Below are 17,630 nucleotides of genomic sequence, written 5' to 3' on the forward strand. Positions count from 1 at the left end.
CTGGGCTTCAGTGTGATTCTTTTCCAGCACCTCTTTTCAAAAAAATGACAAAACTCCACTTGATTTCAAGTGCTAGTTAAAACTTGATATAGACTTTTAAAGCAAGATTCCTCATTTATAAAATCTGGATGATTTCAGCCCTGCTTCTTCCTGTAAGGGTGTTGTTTGTTTGTTTGTTTAGTATTTTTTTATTTGTTCTTTTTGGATATACATGACAGTAGAGTGTATTTTGACATATTATACATACATGGAGTATAACTTATCCTAATTAGGATCCCATTCTAATTAGGATCCCATTCTTGTGGTTGTACATGATGTAGAGTTTCACTGGCTATGTATTCATATATGAACATGGGAAAGTTATATTCGACATTCTACCATTTTTCCTATTCCCACCCCCCCTCTTTTCCCTCCCTTCCCTTCATTCCCCTTTGTCTAATCCACTGAAATTCTGTTCTTCCCTATGCCTCCCTTATTGTGTGTTAGCATCTGCAAATTAGAACATTCAGCCTTTGGTTTTCTGGGATTGGCTTATTTCATTTAGGATGATAGTCTCCATATCCATGCATTTACCAGCAAGAGTCATAAAGTCATTCTTCTTTAAGATTGAATAATATTCCATTGTTCGTACATACCACATTTTATTATCCATTCATCTGTTGAAGAGCACATAGGTTGGTTCCATAGCTTAACTATTGTGAATTGAGCTGCTATAAAATTGATGTGGCTACATCATTGTACTATGCTGATTTTTAAGTCCTTTGGGTCTGTACCAAGGAGTAGGATAATTGGGTCATGGTGGTTCCATTCCAAGTTTTCTGAGGAATCTCCACACTGCTTTTCAGAGTGGTTGCACCAATTTGCAATCCTATAGCAATATATGAGTGTACCTTTTTTTCTCACATTCTTGCCAACATTTATTGTTACTTGTATTTCTCATAATTACCCTTCTGACTAGAGTAAGATGGATTCTCAGTGTAGTTTTGATTTGCATTTCTCTAATTAGTAGAGATGTTGAATATTTTTTCATATATTTGTTGATTGATTGTATTTCTTCATCTGTGAAGTATCTGTTCAGTTCCTTAGCCCATTTATCGATTGGGTTATTTGTCTTTTTGGTGTTAAGCTTTTTGAGTTCTTTATAGAAGATATAGTCTATTTTAGAGAAGGATCTAAGAATAAAGTATATTCAGTCATTGATGGATGATATATTCTATACATGTCTGTTATTAATTATATTTCTTAGTTCTATAGTTTTTTTTATTCAATTTTTTTTGGGGGGAGGGGATCTAGTGATGAGAGAGCATGTTAAAGTCACCCCAATATTATTGTGTTGTGGTCTATTTGATTCTTGAAATTGATAAGGCTTTGTTTGATGTATGTAGATACTCCATTGTTTGGGGCATAAATATTTATGACTGTTTTGTCTTGTTGATGTATAATTCCCTTAAGCAGTATGAAATGTCCTCCTTCATCCCTTCTGATTAACTTTGGCCTGAAGTTCACTTCACTTTCTCTTATATGAAGATGGAAACCCCTGCTTGTTTATGAGATCCATGTGAATGATATGGTTTTTTCCATCCTTTTACCTTCAGTCTGTGGGTGTCTTTGCCTTTGAGGTGAGCCTCTTGGAGGCAGCATCTTGTTGGGTCTTGTTTTTTAATCCAGTCTGCCAATCAGTGTCTTTTATTGGTGAGTTTAGGCCATTTATAATCAATATTATTATTGACAAATGATTTTTATTCCATCTTTTTTATTTATTTCATGTTTTTTAATTTGAATTTGATTGACTAGTTTTTTTAGTGTAATTCCTCCCTTTGCTGGTTTTCAGTTTTATTTTTCATTTCTTCTTTATGAAATATTTTATTAAGTATGTTCTGGTGTGCAGGCATTCTATTTGTGAATTATTTTAACTTTTGTTGATGTAGAAGGGTTTTTTTATATTTCATCATCGATTCTTAAGCTTTATTTTGCTGGGCTTAGTATTCTTGGTTGACATCCATTTTCTTTCAGAGCTTGGTATATATTTTTCCAAGACCACCTAGCTTCAAGAGTTTGGGTTGAAAAATTATCTGAGATCTGGATTAGTTTCCCTCTAAACATGACCTGGCAGCCTTTAAAATTCTATCTTAATTCTGTATGTTAGTCACTTTCATAATAATGTACGACCCCTGTGGGTCTGTTGAAATTTTGTATATTTGAGGTCCTATAATCTTCCTGTATTTGATTTTTCATTTCATTCTTAAGGTTTGGGAAATTTTTGACATTATTTCATTGAAAAGACTGTGCATACCTTTAGTTTATATTTTTGAGTTTTCATCTAGTCTGATAAATCTTATATTTGGTCTTTTCATGTTATGCCATATTCCTTGGAAGTTCTTCTCATTGTCTTTTAACATCTTTTCTCCAGGGTCAATTTTATTTTAAGATTATATATTTTGGCTTCATTGTCTGAAACTCTGTCTTACAAGTGGTCTAGTCTACTGGGGGTGCTTTTCATTGAATTTTTATTTGGTTATTGATTCCTTCCTTTTCAGGATTTCTGCTTGATTTTTTTTTTTTTATTTAGAATATCTATCTCTGATTTTACTCCTACATTGTTTTTTACCTCACAGATTAATTTAACTATGAACATTATAAACTACTTCTCTGACATTTCTTTTACTGTGGTGTCAATGGATTATATTATTGAAGCATTTTGGTTTGTTTGAGGCAATTTGTTCCCTTCCTTTTTCATGTTGTTTGTGTGTCTACCCATCCAACAGTCTGTGTCTAAGGAAGTAGACTTTCTACCCTGTGGACTTATAGTGTCCCTGAAGGTCTCTAATACCTCACCATTTAGGGGGAGACAAATAACAACAATAACCAATGCAAACAATATACAGAGTTAAACCAAGTACTTCATGCTGTGACATCTACAGTGTTAATTGTCACAATAAACAAAATGATGTGATCATTTATTGCATGCAGTAAAAACAGTAAATTTGCAAAAGAGTTTATAATTTTGAAAGGTGAACAGAGAAAGAACAGAAGTGATGTAGGGTGTGGTGATTAAGAGGGAGGAGGAGAGAAAATAAAAGTAAAAATTAAAGGAAGAGTGAAAGAGAAGACAATAGAGATTGGTTGTTAGCAGAAGCAAAGAGAATCAAGAGAAACTGATAAATGAGAGAAAAAATATATAAAATAAAAATTAAATAAAATACTAAACAAAACCAAAATACACTAATCAAACATCCCAATCCTTAAAATACTGATCCATGAAAAATAACTGCCTTCAAAACATGGTAGAAATGCAAAAAAAGTAACAAATATGAATATGTATAATTGTCCATGAACCATTCAGGTCACAATTAAACAGATAAAAGAAAGAAGAAAGAATATAAATTTAAAAAAAATCTCAATGAAAAGCTAAAAAGAGGCTGGAAAGGGGCTCTCTGCTTTAGGCCCAAAGTGGAGAAAATCAGGGAAGGTTCAAAGAAGCCAGAGAGCACCATCAGGAGGCTAGACATTAGCACACCTTCAAGGGCAATAGCTTTCAGGCCCATTAATGCGTGAAATACCTACTGGGGCGTATCTTGGTGGATTTTCATCAGCCGAAATAGAGCTCAGAGAAGCAGGATTAAAATACTCCACATTTTGGCTTTCCATCACAGTGATAATCAACTTGAAAACAAGGAGAGATTTATTTTTGTTCACAGTTTCAGAGGTTTCAGTCCATGGTAAGTTGGTTCCGTGGCTTTGGGGCCTTTGATGAGACAGCATGCCATGGCAGAAGCTCATGGCATAGCAAAGCGTTCTACCTCATGGTGGATGGGAAGTGAAAAAGACAGGAAGAGGAGGGACTGGAGTCCAAACATCCCCTTCAAGGCTCACTCCCAGTGATGTAATTTCCTTCTACTGGGCTCCACTTTCTAAAGGGGACATCACCTTCCAGTAATGCCACGGTCTAGCCACCAAGCCTTTAACACATGGACCTTTGGGGGACATTTTTCCAAACCATAGTACCAGGTAACCACCCTACCTTCAAGATCCAGACTATCCAGAATAGTAGTAGCCCCTTGTCCTCTTGGATGGGTAAGCACATGAAATGTGGTTCATTCAAATTGAAATATGTGCTGTAGGTATAAAATATGCATCAGAATTTCAAGACTTAGTACAAAAAAAGAATATCTTAATAACTTTTATATTTAATTTATATATTATAATGATAACATTTTGGATATATTTGGTAAAATAAAGTATATTATTAAAGTTGATTTCTTTTTATTTGTTTGAATGTAACCACTAGAACATTTAAAACAACATTACAGTGCTCACACCATATTTTTCTCGAACCTAGACTATCCACGAGCTAATGGAAGAGCCTGTTGTTTTACAGAGTTCTTTTCATGGCTCCCATGTCTGGGCCCCAGGGTTGTGGGCCTCAGGTATGATTTGAAGTTTTGTGGATGCTCAGCCTCCCTCAGACTAACTGGAATCGTGCCCTTAGCCTCCCTCAGACTAACTGGAATCATGCCCTTTCCACATTATCAGCCATAATGACCTCCTGCCTCATTCTCAGTGTCCTCTTTGCTCATAGGCGGTCCCTTCAGAACTGGCACACCGTGAGGCTGATTGAGCACAAAACTCTAGTGCTCAGCTGCAGCTGGCTTCTGTGGGCACAAGGGTGTTGCTAAGTGTAAAATGTCAGATGGCGCTAACTCATGTGGACTCCACTTCCTTTCAGCCAGGTTAGCCCTGGGGCAGCTGATCACATCTGAGCAGGAGCAGCCTTCTGTTCCTCAGTGCAGACTGTCCCATCCAGTCTATAACATCTGCTCAGAGCGCTCCCAACACTGTCTTAGTTGTCACCATTATGGTACAATCATAAATATGTGCACCAAATGGAAAAGGTTCAAGAAGGACATGGTGAAGTATTTTGCTGCTAGAGAAGTCAGAATCTAAGTGGCCCTCATAGCACATAGTTTGGCCTTCATAGCACATAGTTTTTCAGATGGATTTCAGAAAAGGGAGTTTTGCAGTTGTTTTCCTTAGTGACAAATTGTATCAACCTTCCAGATTCTTTTTTAAATGACTCACCTTTTGTACTGTGTTGAGCCTTGCTTTTTTCCCCTTTTTTCTGAGCTTTGTTGAGGTATGATTGACAGGTAAAAATTATATATATTTAAAGTATTTTATACACCGTATTTTATATATACACACACACACATACACACACATACACATATTGTGAAACGAGTACTACATTCAAGCTAGTTAACATCTGTCATCTCACATAGTTAGGAATTTTTAGTATGTGGTGAAAACACTGAAGATCTAACTATTACAGATCTTCAGCATACCACACAGCATTATTGACTATGCCACCATCCTGAACTGGTCACACTCTTTGACTAGCATCACCTCTTTTCCTGGACCCCATCTCCTGATAACCACCATTCTGTTCTCTGTTACTATGAGTTTAACCTTTTTAAAATTGAGATCATATAGTATTTGTCTTTCTGTGTCAGGTTTATTTCCCTTACCATGATAAAAGATTCATCCATGTTATTAATGATATTTTTTAAGACTTAATGATATTCCATTGTATATATGTGAGAGAGAGAAACATTTTTTTTATCTATACATCTCTTGATGGACATTTAGGTTGTTTCCATGTCTTGGCTGTTGTGTGCATAGTGCTGCAATGAATATAGGTGTGCACGTATCTCTGACATTCTTATTTCCTTTCCTTTGTGTATGTGTCCAGTAGTGAGATTGCTGGATCACATGGTAGTTCTATTACTAATTTTTGAGGAATCTCTATAATGTTTTAGTTACTATACCACTCGTTGATGGCCACACATTCAGGATTTCAGGATCCCCAGGCCTTGATGGGACAGTATTTGATCATAAAGATGTGTATTCTAAAGCAAGCTTTCATTATAGCTGTAAATCACAAATAATAATTTTTTTAAAAAAGGTGAGAAAAGAAAAGATATCCTCTGTAGCATCAGCCAAGGACATTACTGCTGGTTAAGAAACTCTCCATGTATCGTTAATTCTATTCCACTATGAACAACAGGAAGGAGTCATCAAAATATTAAGCAACTTGGGATGAGGCTGTAGCTCAGTGGCAGAGCGCTTGCCTAGCGTGTGCGAGGCACTGGGTTCAATCCTTATCACCATATACAAATAAAATAAATAAAGGCATTCTGTCTATTTACAACTACAAAAAAAATTTTTTTAAAAATTAAACAACTCACATTTTCCCATCTGTTTGAATAATGATCAAACATGTTTCTTAAAAACAACCTTTTAACAATAGATTTTTATTTTCCAGTGAAAACAAGATTGTTGCAGTGTCTAAAAATGAATTTTATACTCTTGTGGATTTGCTCTCTAAACAAATTTATTTCTAGGCTGAGGATTTTTAATCCTCAAAAAACACACTAGTTAAACATAGCGCTAATTTTATTTCTTCTTCCCTTTTCTTTTCTCCTTTTTTTCTCTTACAGATTCCTATGACCCAAGCAGAGTGGAGAGGGTGTGATGAATTTCTAGTGAAGCTTGGGACCACCTTAGTTTGCTGGTTGATTATTCCCTGATTGAGTCCATCCACCCATCTTGTCCAACAGAAGCTAGCAGCTCTGGTCTTTAGTGTACTGATTCCTCCTTCACCACTGTCAGTAGGAAATCTTTCATTCATACAGAATTGCTTGTGAATATAAAGCAATAGTCTGTTGAAACCATCTGTTTTTATAACATGAAGCTCTAATGCCTACATGTAGAAAAGAGTTTTCACATGCAATCTCCTTCCTGATGAATTTGGCCAAGCTAATAAATAGTTTGGTGTTTATTTGGTTCCAAGTGAAAATGTAGACATGGAAGATATAATGAATGATTTTGAAAGGACCATGAATGTCATTTCCCCTCTGAATCTCCTCAGCCTGCAGTCCACACTCACGCTAAGGGGTTTAGGGTATAGGCTTTTGCCCAGTGTTTGGGCACTTCCAGTAGCGGGTAAATGTGAATGAATATATATGATCCATTTCTAATCAATTTGGTCTTCTGCTGCTGGAAGTAACTTTACTTGTAAGTAACTTGCCATCAGAGGATAAAAGCAATATCTTTAAAGTTTCTAAAAGAGAACATTTGTACTGTAATATACTAAGAGCATTATTTATCTGGCAATGAAATACTTTGGTTGTTTGCAAACATGCCATGGTCTGCTTTGCACTCAGTATTATCTATTTTTATTTTCTGTATGGATGTTTAGAAATTCTTTATATGAAAAATAATTGCTGGTTTAAAAATAGACCATTTTAACAAAGTAACTATATTTCTTTTTACAAAATTGCTATTTTTCTATGATGTAAACAGTTGTTAGGCAGCAGATTTTTAAGGAAGTATTATTTTATTTAAGAGTCTATCCCTTGTGTGAGAGGAACCCAGAGAGGGTCCGCTCTTGCTTTAAAACATATGTCCTTGACCCATTCTTAACTATTGCTTCTATTTTATTTTAGGAAATGTCAATATAAACATATCACAGGGTTAATAAACTTTCACAAAATTTTCTTTTGCAAATGTAGCTATAAGGTTATATTTGATAATATCCCTCTACTTCAAACCAGCCTACATCTTTACAACAATTTTTACTGCCATATCAATTAAAATTACCAAAAAACATATTTCATCTTTTTATGTCTATGGGGATCTGCCCTGATGCCATACCTTCCTCCTCTTCCCCTCCTCTGTCTCTTTAAAGAAATGTGTATTTTTATTTAGAATGATTCTGAATCAGCCTCACATTTTTAAAAAGTGCTTGGAGATATTACAAAAGTATTATAAGGCCTATATATTCTACTGTGTTTAATATTGCATTAACCTGCACAAAATGTATGCATTTTATGCATTTTTCCTTCTAAGTAAGGTATTCTTAGGAGCTAAGATTTTCTATATGGTTTCATATCTTTTCCCTTCTTTCCTTTTTCCCTTCCTCCCCTTATTTCCCCTTTTATGGTTTTTCTTTCTCTCTATTATTTTTTGTTGTTGTTGAGAAACCACCTCATCTATTTTTAGACATTTCAAATTCCTAAAATGTGAACCATTGGCTGGTCTGTCCATAGATCCTAAAGTGATGGACTGGGTTTTGTGGCCTGCTCGTATCTGTACCATATGATGTTATTTCATAAGAACCTCATGTATTTGGACCATAGCAGGCACAACAGAGTCTAAGTCAGTCTAAATACACTCACTTGCAGTCTTGGTTCCCACCTGTAGTCATCTCTTTCCAGAGCATGGTGCTATGAGAAGTTAGAGGAGACTCCAGTTTTCACAGCAGCAATCAGACAGGCCCAGTCTCTTCCCAGGAAAACTCTGGTGGGTCACTTTGTTATGACTGGTGAATCATTCAAGTCATCTGATAGAAAGAACTCAATGAGGGCTGAGCCACTCGGAGATCTCTGTACTTCCCTCATTAAAAGCAAATGAAAGAAGGTACATGTACATATACCTACGTGCACACACCAATGTATGCATACGCACATAGGCATTTCATATACATAAGCTCTGTTCTAACTTCTTAAGTTTCATTGATACCAACCGAAACTTCTTTTAACAAAATAATTAAAATTTAGCTCATACCTCAATAGAGAAAAAAAGACTCCTCAAGGGGGAAAAAAAAAGTTGTATCTTATGTGTCTCAATTCTTTTCTGTTTTTATTTTATTCTCAATTGCTGTATCATAGTTTTCTGGAACCATTCTGCATTTAGTGAAAATTAGTACTATTTATGTTTTTAACCCTAATTTTTCTGGATTCAAGCCTTTGTAAATCTTTTGAGGGGGTGATTTTAAAGTTAGTAACTTGAAAATTTGACTTTTAAACTTTCATATTCTGAAGTAAATAACAGTTTCTAATCAAAAATAGATTTCCCAGAGGTTTTGAAATTAATACTAATTATACTTTCATTACTCCTACTTCTCATATATACACGCCTGTGGCTGGAAAAAAAAAGTGTTTGTTTTGTGTTTTTCATTGTTCTTCTCACACATGATTTTCTGTTGGTGTTTAATAATTTGGAACTGGTAAAGTTAAAAGTTCTAATTTTGACCATTTTAACTAAAAATTGTATAAAGAATTATGTATGAAATGTATTTCTGGATTTGCAAAAGGAGAGAGAAATTATAATAATTTAGTTCTAGCTGCCTTTCTTTGAAGAAAATTTATGAATGATTGCAAATCATTCTTTATTATCATTTTCAACCTTATGTTTTGCAAATCCCAGAAAACTCCTTTCTAAAGATGCAACCAGTCCCTGTTTGACTCTTAAGAATTATTTCCATATCATTCATAACTACTTGGATATCTTTTTTCTTAAAGATCCTAAAATATGGATCTACTCTTTGATGCTCTGGTTTCCTTACTAGAATTGTACGTCTATGTTTTGATTCAAGTGGAAATTCTAAGTAGGACTTTTTTCTTCCACTTGGCTGTTGGTACAGGGCTGTCATTCATGGAAGTTCAAGTATTTAAACTCAAATGACTCTGAACCTAGATCCTGACCACTTTTCCCAGCTGCAGAATGACTTACTCTGAGCATCCTGGTTTGGGGCTTCTGAGGAAATCTGATGGAGCGGATCTGCTGTTGAGCCAACTACATCCCAGATCTGAGCAGAAGGGAACAATGGAAGATGGCATTAACCTACCGTTTCATCCTGCAGCTCCCTGAAGGTTGTGTTTGCGTGTTTGGGCTTTTTCATTCTTCATTTAAAATGAGGAAATAATACACTATTGTCAGGTTAACATCTCTTGCAAAGTAACCAGTGCAGCCAAATTCTGTCTCTAAATATCTGAACTTAGAGAAACACTTGCAATTTCCTAAATTCTTATGAACGATTACATTAATGTTTGGGAGCATTGTTCTGCCAGATCTGGCTGTGCAGGGGAGAACCAGGCCTAAGAGGAAGAGTAGGAATGGGAGTGTGTTTTTTAAACTGAAGCTGTTGCAGGCCTGGAGGATTTTTGCATTTTCTTTCTGTTTTGTTTTTGACTGCACATTCTGTACATCTGTTTATGGGAGGCGAGTTGCTACTCAGGACAGAACTTAAAAGACACATTCCAAATGACCTTTAAGAGTCAGCATGGTGGGAGGTCCTTTCCTGGAGCAAGGGTTGGTCCACTCTGGGACCCACCACGCTAAGAGGGGAGACAAAACATTCAAGGAAGAGCAGCTCCAGCCTGCATGTTATGTTGAAAACAAAGGCAGTGGTTAGAACTAGAAATTCAGATAGAAGCCTCTTGAACAGGTCCATATATTCTAGCCACCTGTCCATTAAAACAGTCCTTGAGTTCATTAGCAAGTGGGGCTATGGCCAAAGTTCCTGTGCATTCCTGGCCTTGACTTTTGAGAGCCCCTCTCACAACTGTTTACTAATCCAGTAGAGGCCAGGGAGGTGCTCCTTCTGTGGTCTCTGCCTACCCACAAGCTTAACCCAAAGGCAAGCCAGACTGCTGCCACTCATCCCCGTGCCATGACTGGGAGCGAAGAGGAAGCCTCTTCCACGTGGAGCCAAGCCCTGCTGGGGCTGGCAGCTAAGCCAAAAGAGCAGCACCTACTTCTACCTCCCTGCACCCGAGCCCTGCAGCAAAGCCCAGATGTGTTGCACTCTGTCACTCAGAGCAAGAGGGAGACAAAGGCAAGTTCAAGTCAAGAAACAGAAGTTAGAAACAAAACCAGTTGTCCAAACCAGGAGAAACCCATAGATTATAAAAATCAACAAAGGACTCTCCACCTGCGTCTGCCAAGAATCAGAGCCCTGGCACTCAGTAAGCTAAGCAGAAGCATCTCAAAATAGATTACTTGAAGTAAGTAAATTAAAATAAAATTAGGGGAAGACAAGGCCCTGCAACCCCACAGAGATTTTTTTTTTTTTTTCTTTCTTTGGGCACCTTTACTACCTAGGGCAGGTGGAGAGGGTCCTGGGAAGACTAGACAGTAATGGCCATTTACCAAGTGAGGTCACCACCTCCAGATAAGGCAGTACAGGAGACCTTGGGTGATGAAAGGTGAAGGACGATGAGGAAAATGAGCACAGGGAAGGCAGAACAGAGCAAAGTAGCAGATAAAATGCCATCAAAGCACAGACGAATGCCTGTACAGAGCTCTTGTATTTCTCGGCACAATGTAAATACCCTTATGTTTCAGGACGGCTGGCCTGGTCCATAACACATGTTCCAAATAAAGATTTTGCATGGAAATACCTATGTCTACTGTCTTTGGCTGTGGGGGTAAGAGCTGCCCAGGATACCCTATAGACTGCTTCCCAGAGGGCAGCAGACTGCAGGGGCAGTAACAGGTGGCATGGGTAACAGAGGCCCACAGAATTCCAGCACCTTTGTTCTCCAACGAGTGTTTCCTGGGAGTTGAAGGTCCTGCTGCATCTCTCCCAAAGCCTTTGCCAACATGGTGGAAAGAGGCCTAGCGTCAGTTCAGGGACTGGGTACAAATTTTGACTCCACTGCTGGCCACATGGCCTTGCACATGTCACCTCTTGGCTTCCCATTCTTCAACTGCCTCTCCCACTTGAACATGAGAAGCAAATATGTAGAAACCCCTCCCCCAATCTTGTGGGTGTGCCAAGCATGGAGAGCAAAAACGAGACCTTTGCCTTATGGGGAAAGTGCTTGTGTGGCATCTTGTAGGTTTTAAAACCCGGGGTCCGGCTTTCTCATAGGGAGCCTTGTTCCCAGGGTGGCGTTTCTGGAAGCATGATGCCCTTGGTTTGTTATTGCTAGAAGTCAGGCCAATAAGTGAAACTACTTCTTATGAGGTTTAAAAAAAGCCCTCCTCTCCAAGTTAAGCTTCCTCCCTCTCTCATTAGCTTTCGTAGGCTGTTTTCCTCATTTCTGCCTTGACTACGTGTGTGGGGCTCAAAGATAATTTATTGTTCCAGGACCCTGTAGGTCATCTGAAATTTCACATCCTATGTAGTTGTGAGTTTTAAAGTAAAGACTATCCCCCAGTTGTTTGATAATTGAATCCACATATTAAGAACTGAAAAGAAAAAAAAAAAATAAAGATGTCCCTGGACCAAATCAATGCTGTAAGATGAAACTTAGAACCTAGGAATTGGAGGGCCTAGTCCTGGGCCTGGCTGTGCCATTAGCTAGCTGTCACCCCGGCCACCCACTCTGAGACACTTTACTCCGTAAGAGGAAAAGGGGATTGAACTTAATTTTCTGGTTCCTCCCAACTCTTAAGGTTATGTAACTTATTTTTTGGCAAACCTGAAATTCCATAGGGTCTTCTGCTCTGCCAGAGGGTCCAAGAATAAAACAGTTTGTAAACTATGGCTGTGTATGACTGAGGGCTGTGTCCTAACCAGGGTGGGAGTCCTGCCATCATTTCCTGCATCAGGGTGATCCACTCGTCCATTCCAATGACTTACCATGCTTCTCTCCCCTCACCATAGCTATGGACCAGCCCAGGGATTGACAATATGCAATTCTCTCAGCATACTTTTCTCATGTTAGGGCAGGGCATGGGGTGTTTATGAGCCTGGCAGGTGGCCCAACGCATTAATAGACTATATAGACTGATTTTCTCACAGTTTAGCTGTTCCAGGTCCTTACACTTAGGTTCAAAGATGTTTGTGTGGTGCTAACTGAATTCAGGCTTTCTGCTTCTACCCCACACATATATCTCCCCGCAAGGTGGTCAGCCTACAGGACACAGGCTGGCAATGCTGTCAGTCACCCCATCGTTCAGGGTTGTTGGGGCTACTACGCCATGGGAAACTGAGTGCTGGCCCTCATGGGTCCAGTGGGCCTCTGTTTTGGTTTTGGCTGGAGAGTCCAGCTTTGAGTTAGGGGAGGTTTGTTCATAGACTCCGTTTGCTGTTTCTTTTCTTGACTGCCCCCCTCTGTCCTGTACTTCTACTGCATTAATTGTGGGTATTTTTACATAACTGAATCCCACCACTATATTCCTGAGGTTAAGTTAGCAGATTGGCTTATGTAGAAATATCCCAAATGTGCATTTTAAACCAGGGTTTCTCTTGAGTACTTAAAATAAAATGCCCAACATGAGGATGAGGGGAGGAAAAAATCCAGTACTGTTGTTTCCTTACTGTGTACCAGATATGTTTTAGGTGTTAACTCATTTAGTGCAGATAACACTTTATAGTAGGAAATCCTTCCAAAAGGCTGAGTTGTGGCTTGCAGCACACAGCTAGTAGCAGAGCAGGGATTCAACTATTTTATTAACTCTAAAGTTCATGCTGTTCATCTTATGCTTGTTGTATCCCAAGAGGATGAGAGAATGATCCTCCTATTTAATCAAGAAATTCAAAGGTAATGGGCTTATATTACTGAACTCATTTGTTAGGATCAGGTTCAGCTGCCTGTGCCAGGAAATTGGAAACAACAATGGCTCTAACAAGATGGAAGAGTATTTCTCTCACTTTTCAAAGAAGTCTGGAGGCAGGCAGTCCAGGGCTAGCATGTCAGCTCCCTGGCCATTGGGGAGCCAGGCTCCTTGTGACTTTCTGTTTCTGCATCCTCTCAGAGCGGCTTCCATTCTGAAAGTAACCCATGGTCCAAGATGGTGGTTAGAGTGCCAGCTATCAAGGACTCCTTCTAGGAAGCTGTTAAGAGAAAGAATTCTCCCTCAGAAAAGTTAGCTTCCTTTAACGAGACATCCAGAAATTCCTACATTCTTCTGCCCACATTCCGTGTGTAAGAACTATATCACATGGTTAAACTTGCTGCAAGAAAGTCTGGGAATGGTTGTCTTTTTAACTGGACATCAGTATGGCTCTGAATAAAATCAGTGTTCTGTTACTAATAAAGTGACAACAGATATTGACTGTCATGCAGCAGCCTCTGCTACAAGAACTACCTACAGGCATTGGCCACAGTGCGCATGAATGCTCACCAGCCACGGTACAGAGCAGTTTGTGTGCCTTAGGTCTCTGTGGAAAGCCGGTGTGATGGGACCCTTCTAGGAAGGACAGGAGATTTGTCTTACAAAAGACTACACATGTTACCCCAAAGAAAATGGGAGCTTTCAATACTGTTTCAGTCCAACCAGGCAGCAACCATACGGCTAACTGGACCAGCTGTAAGCAGCTGTCATTGCAGTCAGATGCAAACCCTTCCATTCCTGGGAGCTACACCCTCACAGGAAGGAAGTGGCTTTGTCTCATCAATGTTCCTTGCTGTTCACAATAGGGATGTGAGGAGGGGTGAATGGTAAATGCAGGGGTGGAAATGCTAGGTTTATGGTGGAACCATAAACCTTGACCATCCTTGTCCTTGCTCCTGTGGAGATTCTTGGCACCCTCCATAGAGGCAGAAGCTGTGGACCCTGGGCTGTCTAAATAGAGGGTCCCAATGAGTCTCAGGAGAAAGCCCTGGGGGGATGGGGAAAGAACTGCTGGGTGGAGACTGAGGCAGGGAAGGACTAGGGCCAGGGGATAGAGAGATGGATGAAGCAGTGCAGCCTCCTGCATCCTGGAAAGTTCCATGAAGAGCTGAGGTCACTGCCTTCCTTTCCCTCCCTGTGGATGACCCCACAACCTTGGAAATCCTGCCACTGCCCTTGTGGCTGTGGGTTCAGAACAAACCTCTCTGTTGAGGAATCAGGTGTTACATGGAATACCTTGCCTTTCTATTTCATTATTCCAGCTGGTCTCAGGGGCAGCAAGGCAGAGGTTCTGAACCCTCTTTCCTAGTTATTGAGTTTGGTTTGTTGTTGTGTTTGTGGTGCTGAGAACCAAACCCAGGACTTTATGCATGCCAGGCAAGCACTCTGCCACTGAGCCACATTCCCAGCCCAGTTCTTAGGATTTTATGTATAGAAGTATCTCTGAAGATGTGCCCCAGAAATACTTTTATTTTCAGACTTCATAACTAAAAGCAAAAATAAACTAGAAACCCACAAGAAAGCATCTAAAGAAGTTGGGAAGAGCTGTGGTAGATAACAATGTTCATGCAATATTAATAAACACAGCATCATATATTCTGCAGGGAATAGTGCATACCCCCAGTGCATCTTCTAGATGAGGGGACAGGGAGGGCCATCTGAACAATGGAGAAGAGGATAATGGGGAAAGATGGCTACCATATTTCTGCACATCTGGAAAACATGACTAATAATTTTCTTTATCTTAAATAAATGCTCTCAGAGAAATTATTACCTTCCTTTGATTCTTCATGCACCACCATTTCAGACACTTTAAAGTGTGAAAAAGAAATGTGCCTGCATAGTCAATGAAATATGGTAACTAACCATAGTTCCCTTGCTTTTTCAGGGTCCCTCACTTCACACATGCACTTCTGCCAAGGGAGTCCCTGGTTGGGTTGGTTCTGGAATCAGGGTGTAGGACTTGCGTCCAGGAGCTCCCCGATGACCCCTATAAGTGAGGACTCTGTGTAACCCAATACCTGAAACTTGTTAAAAGAGAAGGAGGCTAATTTTGTGTGTCTGAGGTGAGGATCAGGACACTTCATTTTTAGTTATTACATATGTGACTTTGATGCAGGCAGTCCCACAAATGCCCAAGGAAATTTTGATAGTCTTCAGAAGTGGCTCAAAAAACCAGCATTTTTTTCTTTGTATGCTGGTCACTCATGCTGGTTGGCCTCTGTCTTTTCTTCCCCTAATGAGGTCCATTTGGAGGTCTCAGTTGGAGCCTCAGGTTCCTAGACAGCTCCCCCAACTCAGCCAAGTGAGGTTGGGTAGCTCTGGGCCAGGCTTCTCTTTCATGGCACTTTGATGGAGTATGCTTAAAGTGATGAATGTCACTGTCCTCTCCTCTTAGGCAACAAAGAGCATCATGAGGGTCTGAATTGTAGCTATCTCACTAAATCCACCAGACCAACCAAAGTTCTAGGCACATACTGATAACATGAGCTATCAACAAATATTTTTTTTGAAGCCAGAACACATGTTCAGATTTTAAACAAAAGAGGGAGGCAGAGTACACTAGGTCCCCTATCTATTTTGATAGAACAGGAAGTCAACACCATAGTACAACAAAAACAGAGAACAAGGCTGGAAGTATTTTCTGCAAAATGTTAACAACAGTTGTCTTAGTGTGTTTTGTGTTCCTGTAATAGAATACCTGAACGTGGTAATACATAAAGAGCAGAGATTTATTTTTTAAAGTTCTAGAGTCTGGGAAGTTCAAAGTCAAGGAGGCAACATCTGGCAATGGCTTTCTTGCTGGCAGAGGATGTGCATGAATGAGAACACAAAGAGTGTGTGCACAAGAGAGAGGATCTGGGGCTAAACTCACCCTTTTATCAGGAACCCACCTCTTCTATAACTAACCCACAGTAACAGTATCCATTCCTAAAAGCAGAGCCCTCATGACCCAAGGTTCCACCTCACAACATCGTTGCATTGGGGATTACGTTTCCCACACATGAATTTTGGGAGACACAGTCAAATGATAATGATAGCTACCTCTGGAGCTGGGATTATGGATATGTAGGTTTGTATGTGTTGTTTGTATTTTCTATAAGAAACAATTATTGCAACTAAAAAGAAGAAAAAAGTTTTAAAGACAAAAAGAGAAGGAAATTAAAAAGGACAGGAAATTGAACTGGATTGTGATGGTGGTGGATGGGATAGAAGTATCCTGGGTTAAGACAGGGTAGTTGGGATTCACAGTGAAAAATGGGGATGATGGGAAATGGACAGAGTTCAGCATCAGGGAAGGTGTGGCAGAAGGTGGGAAGGTTTGCATGTCCAGCATCACTGGGCAGCTGAGCCTGCTCATCAAACTCCCAGCTGGACTGGACCCCTGACCCGGGCCATGTGGATTGGTCAAGGAAGGCTTCCCCAACTGGAGAAAGCCAGAGAAAGCCCAGGGCCTCTTTAACCTATTCAGTCCCCAAAGGTCCCAGTTTCACCCTCAACTCTGACCACCTCTCTAAGTCACCAGAAAGTGACTTTGTGGTCCCCATTCCTATTTGCAATGGTCAACATAGGACAATGCCTTTTATTCCAATTAATTAGAGATAAAAATCCAAAACTGATTGACTAGTCTTGACTAGAACTCATTCTGAAATCTAACCACCTCATAAGCCTGTGTAAATAATTGATTATCAGAATTTTTCAGTTTTATTAGGGTAGAGGAGGGTTGAGGTTTTTATTTTATTTTATTTTTTGTTGTTGTTCCTTAAAATCCCCTGATTATGAGCTGGAGGTGTGGTAGCAAGCCTTCCAAATGGACTCAGTGATCCTTTGTTTCATACATTCATACCCTTATGCAGTGTCCTCTCACATTAAACAAAGCAGAATTTTGTAATCAGCTTGCATATCACAAGAATTATGGTGCATGGATTCTGAAGCTAGATCACAAAAAACACTGTTGCTTACAATTGCTGTCCTCAATACCTCATGCAGAGGGAAGCCAGCTGCCATGTCATGAAGTCACTCTAACAGCTCTGCGGAGAGACGGACCTGGTGAGAAACTGAGGCCTCCAACCAACAGCCAACTCTGGCTTCACTTTCACAAATATGAGCCCTTTGTATGTGGATGTCCCAGTCCTGGTGGAGCCTTCAAACAATTGCAGCTAACACCTTGAATGGAACCTGTAAACTAACAAGACCCACAGGATCTATGCGAGATAATAAAT

General features: G+C 39.6%; 1 protein-coding gene across 4 annotated transcripts in view; it reads left to right on the top strand.

The window, feature by feature from the left end:
* Positions 1–17,630, top strand: part of Jcad (junctional cadherin 5 associated) — a 100,993-nt gene extending 83,363 nt beyond the window's left edge. For 3 of the 4 annotated variants that reach the window (XM_046448344.2, XM_046448343.2, XM_058580530.1), the window contains exon 4: positions 17,398–17,630. In XM_046448344.2, the coding sequence (XP_046304300.1) occupies positions 17,398–17,579 (182 nt within the window). In that variant the 3' untranslated portion in view covers positions 17,580–17,630. Of the gene's footprint in view, positions 1–6,497; positions 11,243–17,397 lie in introns of those variants that run through there. The other variant, XM_058580531.1, reaches the window with a different exon arrangement.

The sequence above is a fragment of the Marmota monax genome, unplaced genomic scaffold, assembly GCF_021218885.2.
Source record: "Marmota monax isolate L192 unplaced genomic scaffold, Marmota_monax_Labrador192_F-V1.1 WCK01_AAM20220418_F8-fsc00066, whole genome shotgun sequence".
NCBI lineage: Eukaryota > Metazoa > Chordata > Mammalia > Rodentia > Sciuridae > Marmota > Marmota monax.